This window comes from Amblyomma mixtum, chromosome 10, assembly GCF_055824585.1.
Source record: "Amblyomma mixtum isolate Tamu chromosome 10, ASM5582458v1, whole genome shotgun sequence".
Taxonomy (NCBI): Eukaryota; Metazoa; Arthropoda; class Arachnida; order Ixodida; family Ixodidae; genus Amblyomma; species Amblyomma mixtum.
Window position 1 is genome coordinate 177355069 of NC_143021.1, and position 19767 is coordinate 177374835.

General features: G+C 48.7%; 1 protein-coding gene across 1 annotated transcript in view; it reads right to left on the reverse strand.

Annotated features, from left to right (window-relative positions):
• Nucleotides 1-2207: 2207 nt before the first annotated feature.
• LOC149327849 (lysosomal cobalamin transporter ABCD4-like) overlaps nt 2208-19767 on the reverse strand; it is a 29783-nt gene continuing 12223 nt past the window's right edge. Inside the window, exon 3 of the mRNA XM_089563612.1 lies at nt 2208-8804. Within this exon, the coding sequence (XP_089419738.1) occupies nt 8429-8804 (376 nt within the window). The 3' untranslated portion in view covers nt 2208-8428. The remainder of the gene's footprint in view (nt 8805-19767) is intronic.

The window sequence follows — 19767 nt, forward strand, 5'->3', positions numbered from 1 at the left end:
GCTTGAAGTTGGGTGTGCGGCGTCGGGCGCTCCGAACAAGCCGTCATCATCGGGAATGGCGCTCGCTCGAAAAAACCCCGTTCCACTCAATTCCGCTGCGTTTGCACCACATATTTTTGATGTATCGATTAGCACGGACCCTGACGACGATGCTGTATCGTCAGGTATTGTTTCGAAGCCCAAACTGGGCAACGAGAGCCCAGAACGCTCGCCTGTGCGTTCAGATTCCTCGTTCCGGTCTGTTTGTGCGAACCGAAGCTCCTCATTGTAGCCGTTACGGTGATGTGGCGCCATCTAAGTTGTTCTCCAGAGACTACAGTTTCGGTTTCTGCGTAGAGAGCAATTTTCCCACGACGCGCGAATTTTTGAAACGCCCTTGAAGCGGAGGGTACGGCGCGGACGCTCCGTGCATGGCGTCGGGTGCGCAGACGGCGCGCGCTCGGAAAAACCTTGCTGCGCGCAATTCTACTGCGTTAACTGCAATTATTATCTATGCTACGAGTAGTAGAGTCTCTGGTGACGATGTTGCATTGTCGGATTTTGGTTCAGACGCTGTAACTGCGCAAACTGATCCCGGAACGTTGGCCTGATAGTTTCGCTTTCTTTTTCCTGTCCGCTTGTGCGGGCGCATCTGGTTTGTTGTTCAGACGGTTAGTTCCATTTTCGGCCTAGTTCGTAATTTCCCCGCCAGTCGTGCATTTTTGAAGTGCCCTTGGAGCATAGGCTTATTGCGACATAATACGCGGTGAGGATGGCGTCGCGTCGAGGTCGGGCGCTTCGCGCGCCCGGAAGAGTCCCGCTGCACGTGATTCTCCAGCCTCTGCAGCTGATTTTCAAGATCCTCCGAGCAGCAGTGACTCGGACGAAGATGTTGTAACGTCGGATTTCGATTCTGCAGCTACATCGCAGCTATACTTATCGCATACTATATATCGCAATATCACACCTATACTTGTTGTGTTTTATATTTTTTTTTTGAATTTTTGACGTAAATTAAATAAGTTTTGATTTGTATTTTTTAAACCGCGCTTACCAAGCTTTCGTTTGGCGCATAACATTACACTTCCAATTTTTTTTTGTTGGACTGTAAAAATCATATAAAGGGCACTCTCAAACGAGCCTTTTCAAGAGGCATGAAGAAAAAAAATTCTAGCTCGAAAACTATTCAAGTTATAATTTTCAAACTTTAATGCCATGTTTTAGAAAGAATTTGAATTGTTTTGTAGTTTCTGGAATTTTTTTAGTACAAGTGTTTGGAAAGTTATTGTCATATAAACACAAAACTTTTCTTCTTTTTTACTTTTTGTTGTGTTTACTGATTTTTTTTCACAGCATTTCAAGCAGAATATGTGTTCAAATAAATTTCATTAAAAGTGCATTCTATCTGAATTATTGTTATGCATTTTATATAATTTTATCTATCACAGCTTTTCTAAAAAAAAATTTTGTCTGAGACATGTGAAAAATGGTCGTTTTTCCCGTGGTAAGGAAAGAGTTAAGAGTATGCCTGGTGATCTACAGTTGGTGACGTTTTTCAAGCATTGCAAACGCCCAAATCTACTCAAACTATTTTTTTTTTTTTGCACGAGACAGCAAGGCTGCAATGGAAAGAGTGTTTTAAGTTTGTGAAAACCTGTTGACAGCTTTCTTCAAACATTCACGGCATATAAAACCCATTTAGAGAAATTAAAACCTGATTAAATTTAGTCCGTGGCTTTTTTTTTCTGTCCTCATAATAGACACAGTGACTATGTTGAACATTATAACAGAAAATGTTGGGACAATTTTACTAGTGCGCCTTCTTAAACACATAGTTTCTTCATGCACAAAATGCTCATCAAATTTCTTGTAACTAGTTCCACACGATTGAAAATTGTCTCTATGACAGTCATCCATGTATTACACAGCGAATTCGGTAAAACTCAAGCAGATGCCTCACAGAATCAAATTCGTAATACAGGAATGTTATGTTGCTCTTCAATGTTCCGTCACCTGCTTAAAGTTAGAAAAACTCACAGAAGGGCCAACCTGAAAGGTAGCAGAGTATCGTACCAGAAGCACACAATAGCCTGTAGCACTTCACATGGCACACATGCAACTATAAAACTTTTACAATATTATATTACTGATTATTTTTCAGTGTCAATACAATACAAGGCAAACAACCAGGCTAAATGTTTACAGAAAGTTCAGTTTGGCTGGTCATATTGTGCTGCCAACATTTTTATTTTATTGACAGTAAAAGCGCACGCAGCCACTGCTGATTTTGTTCGCATTAAAGTGCTGTGCATTAAGGACAGTCTCCGCAGCAATAATGTAGAGTGAAAAACAATACAGCAGTTGAAATCGTATAAAAATACAATGCCCATACATAAAAGGCATTTTCACACCGGTAGGAAAAATAGTGGGTATAAAAACAGCAGGCAGTGAATGTCATGAGCTGGACAAACTATTTACAGCAGTCAACAAAGAACAGTTATGATGTGCTCCTGGAATGCAAAGTACCAAGGACAGAGGGACAAATGCATTCCATACTTGCAGAATGTAAACCAGTGGCAAAAAAAAAATTACAATGATTATATGGCAATTTTAAAACAGGATTTTTAGTCTACTCAGGATAACAACATGAGAAGACTGTAAAGGAATTGTTCGGACATACTATACCCAGAGACATTCGGCATCTTTTGAAAAGCTCGCATGAGCAAAATGCGACACCACGCAGCCGTATATTATAGCAAGGTGGCACTTTCGGCTCAAGTAAGCATCTAACCTTAACATGTTTTTGCATAACCTTTCGAGTTTTCAGATTGCTAGCTGTTTCAGTCTGCAGTCAATCTGCAAGACAAAAAATATGCAAGCAATTTGCAAACATATGCCCCACCACGTAGCCTGCAATGTTTGGGGTAAAAGGTTCTTATAAAAGTGCTAAAGACTGCTGTAAATGTCCCCGTGTCCCTTTGCAGCTGACTAAACACTCAACTGCTGTATAAGACATAACAGAACACTCTGTACTTGAACATGAAATGTGTATGATACAGCCAGGCAATCGCTTTTAAGGAGCCGGAACAAGAATTTTGGCTGCTTTTTTTTTTTGGAATGATGAGCAACACATTAGTATGCATGAATTGCCCTGTGGAATCTGCCTTCACCTGGTACATAATTTGAAACTGAATTTCTTCTCTCATATGTTTCGATTTAGGCTTCCCCACCTGAACGATGGCTATGACATCAAAGTTGACTTCAGGTTACAGGAAACGAGCAGTGACTGCAGTACAACTGCTGCTTCATCATTTTAATTCATCCAAGCAGTTAGGCCAGCCTGTCCATACATAGATTATACTGGGAATAAAAGAAACAAGAAAAATGTTTCCCAGTCTGCAATACAGCCTCTCCATACAATAAATAGGTTGGGGCGACCTAAAAGGAAATAAAAATAAGCCCCTGCCTGTACCACACACGTACAACAGGCTTAATCCAATTCGAAAATAAAAGAATAGGCCCGTGGGCAACTGGTAATTTTACCACCCATAGGTGGAAAAGTAAAAGAAAAGGGAAAAGCTACTGTAGCGACCCACAGCCGGGGGAGCGGGCCCGGGGAGACTCCCCTGGGAAGTAGCGGGAAGGATAGGTAAAAGGAAGAGGTTGAATGGTTGTCAGGAATGGGTTAGGAATTGTGGATGGGAATGGGGACAGCGAGGTTTTTGCTCTGATCCTTCGATTATCTTGACTCCATTTCTGGCCTGCCTGGCCAGGGCAGGGAGAGCATCGAGATTGCCCAATGGTGCGGCCCCCCTCACGGGATGCCCGACCACCCACCATACGCAGTGGGCTCCGACCACCGGAGACAGGAGAACCTAACACGGGGTCAGCTACCTGGGGACCCTCCACGACCCTAGGGGGTGTTTCTGACCAGCCAGCTACTTACCGCCGAGTGCTCTTCGCGGTTTTTCAGACACCGGAAGTATGTGTGATGTGATCCAGCCAGTAGAGGCTTAGGCCGTCAGACTAACGGCCCACCGGCCCTCAGCATCATGACCTAACAGCTCCGGGGGGACCCATCTGTGCTTCCAACCAACCAACCATGCACTTATTTTCTCCCCTAGCTTTGCCTCTCCATACAGCTGGAATAACACCAAATCAATAAGCTGAGTTACATTAGTTTTTTCATGGTTTATGTGACATGCACTATCCCTTTATATCACAGCCACCATCTGTATGGTGCTGAAACAGAAAAAAACATAGGAGAAGGAACTTAATAACAAATTATTTACGGGCTGTAGGCAAATTCCAAGCGGCAACCCATGCTTATCAATGTCGCAAGCCCTATTACAAAGACAGAAACAGCCTCTACTCATTAAAGGCAAGCTAACAACTGCATCACTCTGTAACATGCGACAACGAGATCACCAAAATGCTCTTCACACTTTCTTGGCTCTCACAACCTCAACCTGTGCCCCATTCTGGTGACAGTACCTGTGACAGCTGTCCAACATAGTCCAAGTCACCGCCTGCCCCCACAGGAGACACAATCATGGTACACGGCCTACCAATGGCCCACACAGACTAACTATAACAGATTCAAGTTGAACATCCATTGCCTATTGACAATGACTAATATGACTAAATTGCACCAGGTCTTACGATAACACAAGGACTAGCTGTGCACAAAGAGAAATCACAAGAATGCATGGAAAACAGGAAGAACATACAGGCCCATCAAAAACAGACACGAAGTTCACACAACAATACCCTATGTTTGAAGCGCAACAGAAAACTATACCTTTTGTTTACTTCCACCGGCATTAAATATCTGCAATAACATATTTTTCCGATACTTATGTTATGACACATTTAACATCTAAATTTGTGTACAGAGATGAAAGTCATAGTGCATGTAATTGGAAAAAAACTGCTGCGCTCTAGTGGTCAGGTCAGAAACAAATTATATACTCGTACATCTGACTGAAATACGATCCTTCACTGGTACCACGAACACGTTGATATTGATGCTTCACGTTCGTACATGAAAGTGGAAACAAGTTCATGGACGCATGGAATGCACACAACACTGCCACATTTCCTTTGTAAAAAGTAAGAAAAGAGTTTTTTTACAAAGCACATATGCATACCATGCATGCATTTGTTGACTAAATGAACACAAGACCAAACTAGACATCGAGGATCGTAACATGAAACAAGTACTCTTAAAATCAGCCAGAGATATAACCATAAGCCCAAATGCACTATGCCTCATCAGTACATCACTGTCGGCTGCCTTGTGTGTGATGAGTACATGTGCTTACTATAGCTCAAAAAAAAACAAGAAAAAGGAATGAGGCACATTACCTGTATCATGCTCCATGTTAACCAATACTGCAACTAAAAGGTTGTGCTGCAATCTTGGCTGCATGACCCCATTCCTGTTTGCTTTTAAGCATGCTTTGCAAACTTAGACCCCTGTAACACATGCACTTTTACTCCTCAAAAATCGATATGCACTGAAATTTTCAAGTGTAGTTGAAGCCACATGCTTCAATTCTACAATGATTAACCTAATCCTCAATGTGCCCCAGCCTCTCACAATCACATGACTCCAGGTGTGGCCAAATCGAAAAACTTTAGTTAACAAATACCATTGAAACTCTGCATGTAAAAGCCAAAATTTCAACTACAGATGACCGTTATTTTAAAACTACAAAGTAAAAATGCACTTGATCCACTTCTTGTTCGACTTCCCTGACTCGAAAGCGATACCTTGAGAGGATACTGAAAACAATTACAAGCAGAGGATTTCGGAATTCTGTAGCCTCAGCTTTACCTGTAAAGATGTGCCCATCAAGCCTCCATTTTATCACACATCTGGAAACATCTCTTTGGCTTTAACCACCATCATGACGAAGATGAGTGGGTATGTAGCCTAACACCCTGTGCAAATAGACGAATGCAGTCTTACCTACAGTGAGCATAAATATCACAAATATCAGTCAAAAACTGGTAGCTAAACCTGCAAGGGAATGCTTGTACTGTTGCTCAAAAATAAAACTGAGAGACATTAATATAAAGTCACAGGTGGTCTTGGTGAAAACTGCGACATGGTGCCATTCTGAAAACTGAAGTCAGTGTATATAGTGCAACTGCTAAACATAAGCTGTGAAATACTATAGTATCTACTCACTTACTCGCGTAATAAACCCACGTTTTTCGTGAAAACTTAACATAAATTTGGGGAGGAGGGGCGGGGGGATGAAGAAGGGTTTATTAGGAGGGAAAAAACTATGACAGATTTTTTTTGTAAGAGTCAAAAAGAGTGTCCGTCCGTTTGTCCATCAACTCACCCGTCAACGAAATCGCATGGTCAACAAGTTGCGTCCTCGCATCACCCACATTTCGTGTCACCGGTGTTTAGCATCATTGCTTCAAGAGGTGTTTGCTGAGTCACAGCGCGATTCGACAATTTTGTGAAGCAAAACTTTGTTAATTCGAACTTCAAGGGAGCAAGAAAAAAATCTGAATTAATGCCCCTTCCACCCCCCTCTTTGCCAGGAAAAAAAAAATGCCAGAAACCACTCACATCACAGTAAATTTATTTGGCGAAAACCAGGACACCAGTCATCTGCTTTTGATATGAAAACTGCGCGACAACGACGATTTTTCTGAATAACCTCAGATGAATACTGCACGTGCACTCTTGGGGTAGTTAGCACAGGACTGCTCTAAAACAGTAAAAGTCACCCCAGCCTGCTTCAAGGTGCAACGCGGTATTGGTGCAGCCTCCTCAAAAGCGGTGTAGTGCAAACTGCGAACAGCACGTGACGAGCACGCATTTCCGACCTGACAAAAGAACGGACGAATCATGAGGACGGAATCGAGGGAAACGCGCCGGCGCCGTAACGGCAAGGCGCCTTCTAATGATATAACGTAAAGACCAACGACGCAACAATCACCGTCTTAAATTGCGCAAAACTGCACTTCGCTGGCTGGCCGGTGCGCTGCCAAGGCCGCCATAACCGTGGTCTGGAGCGAAGCTCACAAACGGAAAACCGAAACTATGCGGCCGCACAATTTTTCAACGCTGGGGATCTCCGAACGTCGTCACGCCTGTCTTTGTGTGACGTAAGAGATCCACGGGAACCTTTCTCATGTGATATGATATAACGTGGGATATTAGCACGATCATTCGTTAAGTCGTTCACCAGCGACACGGCCTCCGGTCGGGAGCGCGTCCAAATTGACGAGCATTCCGCTCCATAGACTTACATGGTCGTTGGCCGAAACCACGTCAGCAGTTGAAATTATCCGGATTTCCTATTTAATGACAGTCTAATTAACGAGGTTTCACTGTAGTCGACAGCACCTGTTAATTAAGGAGAAATAAAGCGAACATGCTGAAAACTAGCCTTGAAGGTCAGGTGCGCATTTTGACGAAAGGTAAAAAAAAAGTATTTTTAACAACTCAAACCGAGATGGGGGGAGGGGACGGGTTCATAATGTGAGCGGATTCATTACGCGAGTAAATACATATTCACAACAGCACAGAACAGTGATCACGTGAAAAATGGCAATTGTACCAGCCAGAGTTAAACTAAACTGCACCAAAATAACTTCACCTCAAAAAATAAAATTTATTATTTAGTCATTGATCAGCTAACAGTGCTCCCATGAAACACAAGCCATTTTATGAAAGCAAAATATGCGAACTGAGCTTGTCAAAACTAGTTCAAATTCTACATGCGACTGAAATAATTAACACGTAGTGACTTGTACCTAAATCATTATGTTCTTGAGTGTAAAGGTTCAAAATATTTCTCGTTTTAAGCAGTACTGAGGCCAGACTGTAAAAACATACATTCTCGAGTCTGACAGACTGCGTCCTCCATTGAGCATTAAAGGTGAACGGAGGATCGAGCACTGTTCTCGTAGTTTTCTCCTCTATCTTGTTCTGCGGCAACTATTCTAATGTTGTACTGTCCGGCAGAATACGGAGGTCTGCTGCAATGCCAGTGTTTGATTGCCTACGTAGAGACACTAGACACCTTTAGCATACCGTGTGCCGTGCTATCGTTACCGTTGCCCGAGTACCGGAGCCCGCACACCGTCAGTGTGAATGCAGATCGTCTTGAGGGTGCCAGATGGCGCCAGGTAACCAATCAGCGCATGCGCACTAGCGTTGGGTGGGCTCCCGCTAGTCCGGTAGCAGTAACGATAGCACGGCACACGGTATGCTAAAGGTGTCTACTCTTGTTTGCTGAACGCGCCCTGAAGTACAAGCCTCTTGGCTCCTAAGCCTATCATGGCTGGAGATTTCGGTTTTTCACCTACTCCAAACTTGCTCCCATCTGACTGGCCACTGGAATCATACAACTGATCTCAGTGCCCCAGCCAGAATTGTGCCTGCATGGCAATGCATCTTTGGGCCACGTAGTCAGGACTAGGAGTTTCTGGCAGCGTCAGAGTCGGCGTCCTTTTGGTCCCGCTCCTTCAGTGTCCAAGCTCCACCCTTGGCAGTGCCATGAAGTTCCAGGGTGGCATCGTGTAAGGGTTCGAGGCAGGCGTTGTGACCAATGGTCACCGTAGTGATGCCAAGCTTGCGGCACTCCTGGTAAAGCTTCACCTGAGTGCCCTCGTCGAGCGCGCTCGTGGCCTCGTCGAGGAGCGCCATTTTGGGTCTCTGGCAGAGGACTCGCAGGAAGCTGAGCCGCTGCCGTTCGCCTGGAGAGAGCGATTCGTACCACACTGGCAGCAGCGAGGAGTCGAGACCACCGGATCGCTTGAGAAGATGGCTGAGTTCAACCAGCTCAATGAGTCTGCAGAGAAGGGGGGAAAGAAAACAGCAGCTATCAAACATGTGCAAATGGTTAGAGGCAAATGATGAATAACAGCAATAGGAAGTGAAAGCTTAATGCATCCTCTTCACACAAAATATCAGAAATGAATGCTCGGAAGCACAAAATACAGGCATGATGAATAGGAACAAGCCAAGTTGGCCGGTTCATGACCTGGAATAGGTGGGAACACGGGACACAGCACAGGCAACAGATGACAGTGGAGTTGTGACTCAGCACTGTGTTGTTAGGAGGAAATGGGCTTAGGCACGGCATGTAATGCGAAAGCAAGACAACCGCTGGTCCTTTAGGGTAACATAGTTGATTCCAAGAGAAGACAAGTGTAGCAGTGGCGGCAAAAAGATAGGAGGGCGGATGAGATTAAGAAGTTTGCGAAGATACGGTGGCTGCAGCTAGCAAAGGACAGGATCAACTGAAGAGACACAGCAGAGGCCTTTGACCTGCATTGGATGTAGTCAGGCTGATGATGATGATGCTGTGCTGTGTCCCTGCTTGTTTCCTTCTTCCATGTCCCGTTTGTCGCGCTGCAGTGATGGAATACTGCCACCAACTCGCCCAACAACTCAATTTGCCAGGCAAGGAAGACATGGCCAGCCTTCCAAAAGCTCCCGGTTTCAGGGACAGTGAGAGAAAATTTGACACAGCAGCAGCGGAGGCTAGGAAGAGCAGACAGGAGTACTGGTGACGTAAAAGCAGAATGGAAAAATTGCACGAACTGCTAGAGAAATGAACTTAATATGGTTTAAACTATAGAAAATAATTAGAATGGTAAAGAACCAGAATAGGATTAAAAGTTTCGGTTCGTTTGTTTCGTTTATGGGGTTTAACGTCCCAAAGCGACTACAGCTATAAAGGACGCCGTAGTGAAGGACTCTGGAAATTTTGACCACGTGGGGTTCTTTAACGTGCACTGACATCGCACAGCACATGGGCCTCTAGAATTTCGCCTCCATCGAAATTCGACCGCCGCGGCCGGGAACGGGCCCGCGTCTTTCGGGTGAGCAGCCGAGCGCCGTAACCACTGAGCCACCGCAGCAGGGCTCAGGCTATGAGGGACGCCATTGTGAAAGATTCAGGAAATTCCGACCTCCTGGGGCTCTTTAACGTGCACTGACATCGCACAGCACATGGGCCTCTAGAATTTCGCTTCAATCGAAATTCGACCGCCGCGGCCGGGACCGAACCCGCGTCTTTCGGGTTAGCAGCCGAGCGCCGTAACCACTGAGCCACCGCAGCGGGGCTCAGGCTATGAGGGACGCCGTTGTGAAAGATTCAGGAAATTTCGACCTCCTGGGGTTCTTTAACGTGCACTGACATCGCACAGTACACGGGCCTGCAGAATTCACCTCCATCAAAATTCAGCCGCCGCGGCCGGGACCGAACCCGCGTCTTTCGGGTCAGCAGCCGAGCGCCGTAACCACGGAGCCACCGCAGCGGGGCTCAGGCTATGAGGGATGCCGTTGTGAAAGATTCAGGAAATTTCTACCTCCTGGGGTTCTTTAACGTGCACTGACATCGCACAGCACATGGGCCTCTAGAATTTCGCTTCAATCGAAATTCGACCGCCGCGGCCGGGAGCGAACCCGCGTCTTTCGGGTCAGCAGCCGAGAGCCGTAACCACTGCGCCACCGCAGCGGGGCTCAGGCTATGAGGGACGCCGTTGTGAAAGATTCAGGAAATTTCGACCTCCTGGGGTTCTTTAACGTGCACTGACATCGCACAGCACACGGGCCTCTATAATTTCGCCTTCATCGAAATTCGACCGCCGCGGCCGGGATCGAACTCGCGTCTTTCGGGTCAGCAGCCGAGCGCCGTAACCACTGCGCCACCGCAGCGGGGCTCAGGCTATGAGGGACGCCGTTGTGAAAGATTCAGGAAATTTCTACCTCCTGGGGTTCTTTAACGTGCACTGACATCGCACAGCACATGGGCCTCTAGAATTTCGCTTCAATCGAAATTCGACCGCCGCGGCCGGGAGCGAACCCGCGTCTTTCGGGTCAGCAGCCGAGAGCCGTAACCACTGCGCCACCGCAGCGGGGCTCAGGCTATGAGGGACGCCGTTGTGAAAGATTCAGGAAATTTCTACCTCCTGGGGTTCTTTAACGTGCACTGACATCGCACAGCACATGGGCCTCTAGAATTTCGCTTCAATCGAAATTCGACCGCCGCGGCCGGGAGCGAACCCGCGTCTTTCGGGTCAGCAGCCGAGAGCCGTAACCACTGCGCCACCGCAGCGGGGCTCAGGCTATGAGGGACGCCGTTGTGAAAGATTCAGGAAATTTCTACCTCCTGGGGTTCTTTAACGTGCACTGACATCGCACAGCACATGGGCCTCTAGAATTTCGCTTCAATCGAAATTCGACCGCCGCGGCCGGGAGCGAACCCGCGTCTTTCGGGTCAGCAGCCGAGAGCCGTAACCACTGCGCCACCGCAGCGGGGCTCAGGCTATGAGGGACGCCGTTGTGAAAGATTCAGGAAATTTCTACCTCCTGGGGTTCTTTAACGTGCACTGACATCGCACAGCACATGGGCCTCTAGAATTTCGCTTCAATCGAAATTCGACCGCCGCGGCCGGGAGCGAACCCGCGTCTTTCGGGTCAGCAGCCGAGAGCCGTAACCACTGCGCCACCGCAGCGGGGCTCAGGCTATGAGGGACGCCGTTGTGAAAGATTCAGGAAATTTCTACCTCCTGGGGTTCTTTAACGTGCACTGACATCGCACAGCACATGGGCCTCTAGAATTTCGCTTCAATCGAAATTCGACCGCCGCGGCCGGGATCGAACTCGCGTCTTTCGGGTCAGCAGCCGAGCGCCGTAACCACTGCGCCACCGCAGCGGGGCTCAGGCTATGAGGGACGCCGTTGTGAAAGATTCAGGAAATTTCTACCTCCTGGGGTTCTTTAACGTGCACTGACATCGCACAGCACATGGGCCTCTAGAATTTCGCTTCAATCGAAATTCGACCGCCGCGGCCGGGAGCGAACCCGCGTCTTTCGGGTCAGCAGCCGAGAGCCGTAACCACTGCGCCACCGCAGCGGGGCTCAGGCTATGAGGGACGCCGTTGTGAAAGATTCAGGAAATTTCGACCTCCTGGGGTTCTTTAACGTGCACTGACATCGCACAGCACACGGGCCTCTATAATTTCGCCTTCATCGAAATTCGACCGCCGCGGCCGGGATCGAACTCGCGTCTTTCGGGTCAGCAGCCGAGCGCCGTAACCACTGCGCCACCGCAGCGGGGCTCAGGCTATGAGGGACGCCGTTGTGAAAGATTCAGGAAATTTCTACCTCCTGGGGTTCTTTAACGTGCACTGACATCGCACAGCACATGGGCCTCTAGAATTTCGCTTCAATCGAAATTCGACCGCCGCGGCCGGGAGCGAACCCGCGTCTTTCGGGTCAGCAGCCGAGAGCCGTAACCACTGCGCCACCGCAGCGGGGCTCAGGCTATGAGGGACGCCGTTGTGAAAGATTCAGGAAATTTCTACCTCCTGGGGTTCTTTAACGTGCACTGACATCGCACAGCACATGGGCCTCTAGAATTTCGCTTCAATCGAAATTCGACCGCCGCGGCCGGGATCGAACTCGCGTCTTTCGGGTCAGCAGCCGAGCGCCGTAACCACTGCGCCACCGCAGCGGGGCTCAGGCTATGAGGGACGCCGTTGTGAAAGATTCAGGAAATTTCGACCTCCTGGGGCTCTTTAACGTGCACTGACATCGCACAGCACATGGGCCTCTAGAATTTCGCCTTCATCGAAATTCGACCGCCGCGGCCGGGAGCGAACCCGCGTCTTTCGGGTCAGCAGCCGAGAGCCGTAACCACTGCGCCACCGCAGCGGGGCTCAGGCTATGAGGGACGCCGTTGTGAAAGATTCAGGAAATTTCTACCTCCTGGGGTTCTTTAACGTGCACTGACATCGCACAGCACATGGGCCTCTAGAATTTCGCTTCAATCGAAATTCGACCGCCGCGGCCGGGAGCGAACCCGCGTCTTTCGGGTCAGCAGCCGAGAGCCGTAACCACTGCGCCACCGCAGCGGGGCTCAGGCTATGAGGGACGCCGTTGTGAAAGATTCAGGAAATTTCTACCTCCTGGGGTTCTTTAACGTGCACTGACATCGCACAGCACATGGGCCTCTAGAATTTCGCTTCAATCGAAATTCGACCGCCGCGGCCGGGAGCGAACCCGCGTCTTTCGGGTCAGCAGCCGAGAGCCGTAACCACTGCGCCACCGCAGCGGGGCTCAGGCTATGAGGGACGCCGTTGTGAAAGATTCAGGAAATTTCTACCTCCTGGGGTTCTTTAACGTGCACTGACATCGCACAGCACATGGGCCTCTAGAATTTCGCTTCAATCGAAATTCGACCGCCGCGGCCGGGATCGAACTCGCGTCTTTCGGGTCAGCAGCCGAGCGCCGTAACCACTGCGCCACCGCAGCGGGGCTCAGGCTATGAGGGACGCCGTTGTGAAAGATTCAGGAAATTTCTACCTCCTGGGGTTCTTTAACGTGCACTGACATCGCACAGCACATGGGCCTCTAGAATTTCGCTTCAATCGAAATTCGACCGCCGCGGCCGGGAGCGAACCCGCGTCTTTCGGGTCAGCAGCCGAGAGCCGTAACCACTGCGCCACCGCAGCGGGGCTCAGGCTATGAGGGACGCCGTTGTGAAAGATTCAGGAAATTTCGACCTCCTGGGGCTCTTTAACGTGCACTGACATCGCACAGCACACGGGCCTCTATAATTTCGCCTTCATCGAAATTCGGCCGCCGCGGCCGGGATCGAACTCGCGTCTTTCGGGTCAGCAGCCGAGCGCCGTAACCAATGAGCCACCGCGGCGGGGCTCAAAAGTAAGAATGCGAATAGTAACAACCAAACAGTATTACTAGGCAAGGAGGCACTCGCTACCGACCCGCTACAAAGGGAATGACAATAAGATTAATATATCGTGTTTTGCGCCTGAGGACGAAAGTTTCCAAAAATCAGCGTTATATATGTGTGCGCTATCTCGCGCAATGCGATATTTTCGCGGACCTTCCTTGCAACCTTGGCGCAAACTCGGCACTATACCGGCGATAAAGTGGGCAGACTGTTAGCAAGTGACACGTGACCGAGATCACGCTGATACTGGTGCACTGACTTCCATTAGGAGCATTCGCTCTAAAAAGATGCTTTCGCAACAGCTGTACTGGGAAGGCCAGCTCTTGTCGGCTGCAGAATGACGAGAGCAGGCGAACGCGGGAGCAGAAACTATGGCCGGAATCGAGAGGCGTCATCACGCGGCGATAAGAAGAATGCTCCCCAATCCACCGCCGCCGAGAGATGGCGCTTCCGGTAAAGCTGTGCGAAAGCTTTTTAACGCGATAGCACGAGAGCGGACGTTCGGAGGAAAAGATACACGTGTTGTCACACTAATTCAGGATTGGTTCGCTGATCTAATGAAATCCCCATTTATCATTACATGCCGTTTTATGCCCTGAGGCAATAAACATCGCATAAAAAAAAATTCAGGATTGGTCGATAGGGTCGTGACGTCACACGTTTGGGTGTGGAATGAAAATTAAAACGAGTTAAATTGTGACTATGAGGTCACAGCATGACTGAAATGCCATTATGACATGTAAGGACGTAAAGCAAATTATTTTGGTGAAAAGAAAATTGGGGTAATTAGTCGGGAATCGAACCCACGACCCTCGGGTTGCGAGCCATATACGTGACCCCTAGGCCACTGAGGCACGTTTGTTCGACTTGTGTGTCTGTATCGCGTGTTCTAGTACGCCTACTGATGTGTGCTAAATAGTGCGTGCAATTAAAAGAGGTACTGATGAAAATAGCAAATAACTATTAAAGCTGTCGTGTCACACCCTTAAAGCGAAACTTAAGTGTCCTCCCAATTTTAAACAGGCTCGGCATCGCCGCATACTATGCAGACAATTCTTACCGAATCTGCCCGACCCAAAAGTAATATAAGACAACAATTATCGCCAGATGCCACCCCTGACCGCCAACAAGCCAGCAGTTCAGTAGAGAAAAAAACATTTTAGGATTTCAGGAGGCGCTCTGAGCTTTACAACAATCTGCATACCGCACGTCTCTGTACTCGACATGGTCTCGATCTCATGTTAGCTGCTCGGAGCCAGCCATCACCGAAGTATGAAAATTTTAGAGCGCAGCTCTTTGGCGTCCGTTCCTGGGTTTCGCGTCGTCGTCGGCGTCGGCGTCGGCCTCGTAACCAGCTCCGCCCCCCTTTCATCCCCCCCAGCGCTAGCAGCGACCGACTGATACCGCTGGATGCCGCTGACGCCGCTAGAGAGTCAAGATAACGTGACTGCATAGAACACCGTCGCCGCCATGCAGAAAGAGGAGGAAAGGGTCCCCCCCTGTTCTTGTGTGGCGGATAGGGTGCTCTTCAGTTGCCGACGCGCCGGTTATTTCACGTAGGCCCCGGCACGTCGACGAATACGTGACCACCTTCCCACGGCTAGACCTGGTTCTTAGCGCTGCGGAAGCGAGGGTATCATATTGTTTGTGTCGGCATCGGCGGCGTTGTCCCTGAAACCAACTCCGCAGCTGGGGTTGACTCACTATCGAAAAGGTGAAACAGCTTATTTGCTGCGCTCAAACTTCGCATTAGGAAGTAACGTAATCGTCGGTAATTTTTTCTAGCCTGGTCCAAAAGTTAGGGGTTGTCCAATACGACGTGTCCACCAATATGCGAGTAAAAACGACAAAACATCGGCCTGTCAATAGCCAATGCAACACCTCTGTCACGAAACACACAGCCGACCAGGTTTGCTCCCCAGCCTTAGTGCAGATCGTTTTGCATCGCCAACCTTAACAAATGCCTCGAAGGTGAGAGAAACCTTTGCTTGGACCATCGAAATCCACAGTTGCTACACAAACCCACAGCGCGGATAAGGAGCAATAGTCATGGGCTGTGACAAATCCTGTACACAACAATATTGCAGTTCCTTATTGAGATTGGCGAACTCAGGCCTGGGAAAAATTGCTCGCGGACTCTCGACCGAAGGTGGAGGCGGATGAGCCAAACAAGAGACAACGAGGCGGCGGCATCAGATGGCAGTCTGCCCTTGGCTCGCCGAACGGAGCGGGCTGCTGGCGGCAGCTGAAGCTGGTGGTGCTAAGCGGAAAGGCGTCTGCGGCCTCGGCAGAGATCTCCTCTTTCCGACATTCAGCGGGGGAGGAGACGTCACTCGTTTCCACCTGCTGGGAGACGGGTTGAAATTCCGTTCCCACCGGGGGCTCCGAACGGAAGACTTGCAGCAGTGGTGAAATCTCCGACACAACAGCGTTCGATGACTCGGTCTTTCCCCCTTGCCATCGACGGAGCTGTGATGCATCAGAGCCACCTCCCGCCGTGCGCAGTATCCCAAATGTACACAACTGCCTACCTTGATTGGACGCCTGTAATTGAACGTAATTCCCCGGCCAGGGATCTAGGGAATACGAACTGCATTTAACGGGCCGATGGTGTAATCAAGGCACCCCTGCCTCGACTGTACAAACGTACAATTAATCTACCGAGCAGTTTCCTGGTCATTCCGAGCCGGAACCTGCTGCCCCGAACGAATCAGGCTACCCAAGAAACCTCATCTCTAACAGCCCGTGAAAGTTGGCAGAAATCATGTCCAGCCTTTGTCAGAAGGATAGAACCCAAAGGGGTTTGCCTCTGTGCATTGCTGTGTGGCTCGTTACGCGCTGTGGGTGATCAAAATGTCTTGAAGGTGACAAGAACTCTGGCCCTCACACCGTCCGAAAATGAGGAATTGCACTGATGCTGCAAGAGCTCCACTCTAAACTAAAATTAAAATAAACAGAAGGAGAAGGAAACTATACACTCCAAACAGAAACTATACTCTCTAAACAGGAAGGAGCAGAAACAGAGTAAGCTGCCCAAGTACTGCCCTGACTGCACGCTGCATATTTTGATGCGAAACCACTAGATGGCTCAATCGACACGAAAACTCGGCGTTGCCTAAAAATGGTGCCGTTATAAAACTCGCGTTGGGCAAAACTGTATAACGTCATGAAAGGCGGGAAAATATGAAATGTTAATCAGTAACAGCCCGTACTAGTACTTACAACTGCTATGAAGGAAGGGAACAGAATTAGAAAAGAATTGGAACATAATCGCAAAGCTTTCGAAATTACCCGCACCTAAGTTCCTTAAAGGGTACCTGCCCAGGGTCCGGACATTTTTGAAAAACAAGCCCACTGCATAGATGAGGCATCGAAGATAACCTCTGCAAAATACTAGAGCCATGCGCGCCCCGAAAAGCTGCAGAAATTCAAATCAAAGCCCGCTCGTTCTTTCCTTCCACAAAAATGTCCCCGCCCACTACTCTGAACCCCTCTGACGTCATGCGGGTTACTTTCGATAAAGGCATTCCATTGGTGCATCGTTCTGACTGCCGGGAGAAGGCTGGGCGTAGCCTTGCGTCGCGTCGTCTGCGCAACGCTTTCCGCAGCGCCTTCAATTTTGGCATATGCCTACAAACCCGCATGAAGGAACAAAAAAAAAAAACTGCGGAGGGAGCATACGGCGGCAGCCTTGAACCCTAATCATAAAAAGTAAAAATAGTAAAAGTGAGCGAGTCGGTTCGCCCTCCGCCGTGATCACGTCACGAGATAGCCCTCTGCGTGCGCGCTCCCTTCTCAGTTTTTTTTCTTCCATGCAAGCCCCCAAAACAAGGTTTTAGTTGTGCATTAAAGCCTTTCCCTCGCTCGCCCACTTGACCGCTGCACACACACCGCTTATCCTTCGTGCATCTTGCCTATACGCCTTGACTCCAATGAACATGAGCTTAGGAGCGGAGCAAAAAGACAAACACACAGAACACAAACACACACGGAGAAAAACAAACGAGCGGTTGCAGGGTCCGCGCTTCGCCGCGTGTTTCGAACAAACCCGACTTCCGCCCCTCCGGTCGTAAAACGATGGGGAGGCCTAAAAAAAATGAAAAGGTGGCTCGCTGACTGGGGTTGACAAACAGATGTATGAAGGGATGCGCTCGCTAACAAGTCTAGGTGGTCGAGCCGATCGCGCCTCTCGATCGTTCAGTGTGCGGAGAAAATGCAACGACGCTGTTTCGTCGTTGGATGCGCCCGCAGCGACTGCAGTCGAACCACGATCCGGCACAGATTTCCAGGAGATTATGAGTTGAGTCGTGTCTGGCTCAAACGCATCGGCCTTTCTGGCAAAACGGTAAAGAATGTGGCGGTTTCCGGAAGACACTTCGCTCCGGACGACTGCGTCCACGACCCAAGCAACTGGGGAGAGGAAGGACAGAGAAAAAAAAAACGCGACGAAACACCGCGAGGAGACCCAAAGAGAAAAATAGAGAGGGCTTTGGGAGACCCGCCGCTCTCCCCCCCCCCCCCCCCCCCCCCGAACCCCTCAAATTGACCGGGTAGCAAGCAAAATGTGACGCCCTCCACCAGACACCACGCCTCCGGCTAACATCGGAGGAGGAAGGGTAATTTTGCCTTGCGGACCCTACTCAACGAGGCGCGGGAGAGAAAAATCTCGAGGAGGGAACGGAAGGAGAAGAGGCTCGCTCCAGGAGAGGTAGAGAGTATTTTCGACCAGAGGCTAGTCCGGGGCCCTTTAAGGAGACCAATCGCTGTCCACAAAGAGTCCTGAGATTATGGCGGGAATGAAAACACCGTGCCTCATATTGCACGACTTGAACACTGCAATATCAAAGAAGCGAGGACTTATAATTTTTATTTGGCACTGAAAATCACATAAAAAGCCATCTCGCGGTGAAATTGGCCATTATCAGTGTCGCCCACCATGTGACCACATCTCGGTAAATGTCGCTTATTTTTTTTAAAAGCACCATGTTTTTTTTTTCTCCCAGCAGTATTCGCCATCTTTTATTATAGTTTACGCTCTCTCCAGTGCTCCCTTCGACGAAAAGCAACGCTCCCTTCGCATCGTCGACCGTGCACTTTTAGCTTTTGTAACTACAGATCGCGCTGCGTAGTTTCAATTGCTTGGATGGAGCGGCAACTGCGGTTTACTAAAACTTTCGTCGACGACGCGTACATAACTGTGCCGTAACAGCTTTGGGTGAGGAAGCTAAAATGGATGCTACTCTATACTAAAAATATCTTATTAGTATCTGGCGGGTGAGATTCATATTAATTTTTGGTACAGCACTTTTGCTGACGGCCAATCGCCATCGCGTTCGCTAGTCAAGGTTTCCAGCATCGGGATACATAAAAAAATTGGCGCGTGCAACGATCTAAAGATCCTTGGTAGAAATTTTGACAGCAAGCTTTTCGTTGTGCAGAAAAGAAAATTGGCTCATTAAAATTAAGTGTTTGGTGCCTTTAAGTACACCCACGGTGATTCTGGCTGTTGCTTAAGGAGGCTGTTTACTTTACACGTATTCACCGTAAGCTTTTCCTTCACGTTAGTCTCCCAAGGCATGATTTCACATGAACCAAATACCTGCAGTGGTTCTCAACATTCCCAATTAGCACAGGTAATCGGTCCAGTATTGCAAATGGATGGTCTCACTATGGTGCTTTGTGGGACCGGCCATTGCCGATACGTTTCCAATATTGAGCCGATTACCTTTGCTGCTTAGGGTTGTTCACACAACCTCCAGCGCCAGCAAACGCATCCGTGGCAACGTGGATCGTCGGTGCGTATTTACTCGCTTTCAGACCTTGTAAATGCGTCAACACTACAACGGGAGCATGCCCGAAGACGAATTTCCAGCATTCCTTGCATTATTTGCATTACAACGAATGAAGATATTAATCACTGCAGAGAAATTAAAAATAAACAGATTTGGATTCGATTCATTTGTGGAGCCGCCTTCTTGAAACGCCGCCTCTGGCTCTGCAAGGGTGTATTAGTTCCGATCTAAAATTTCGCTATGTCTTATCGGAAA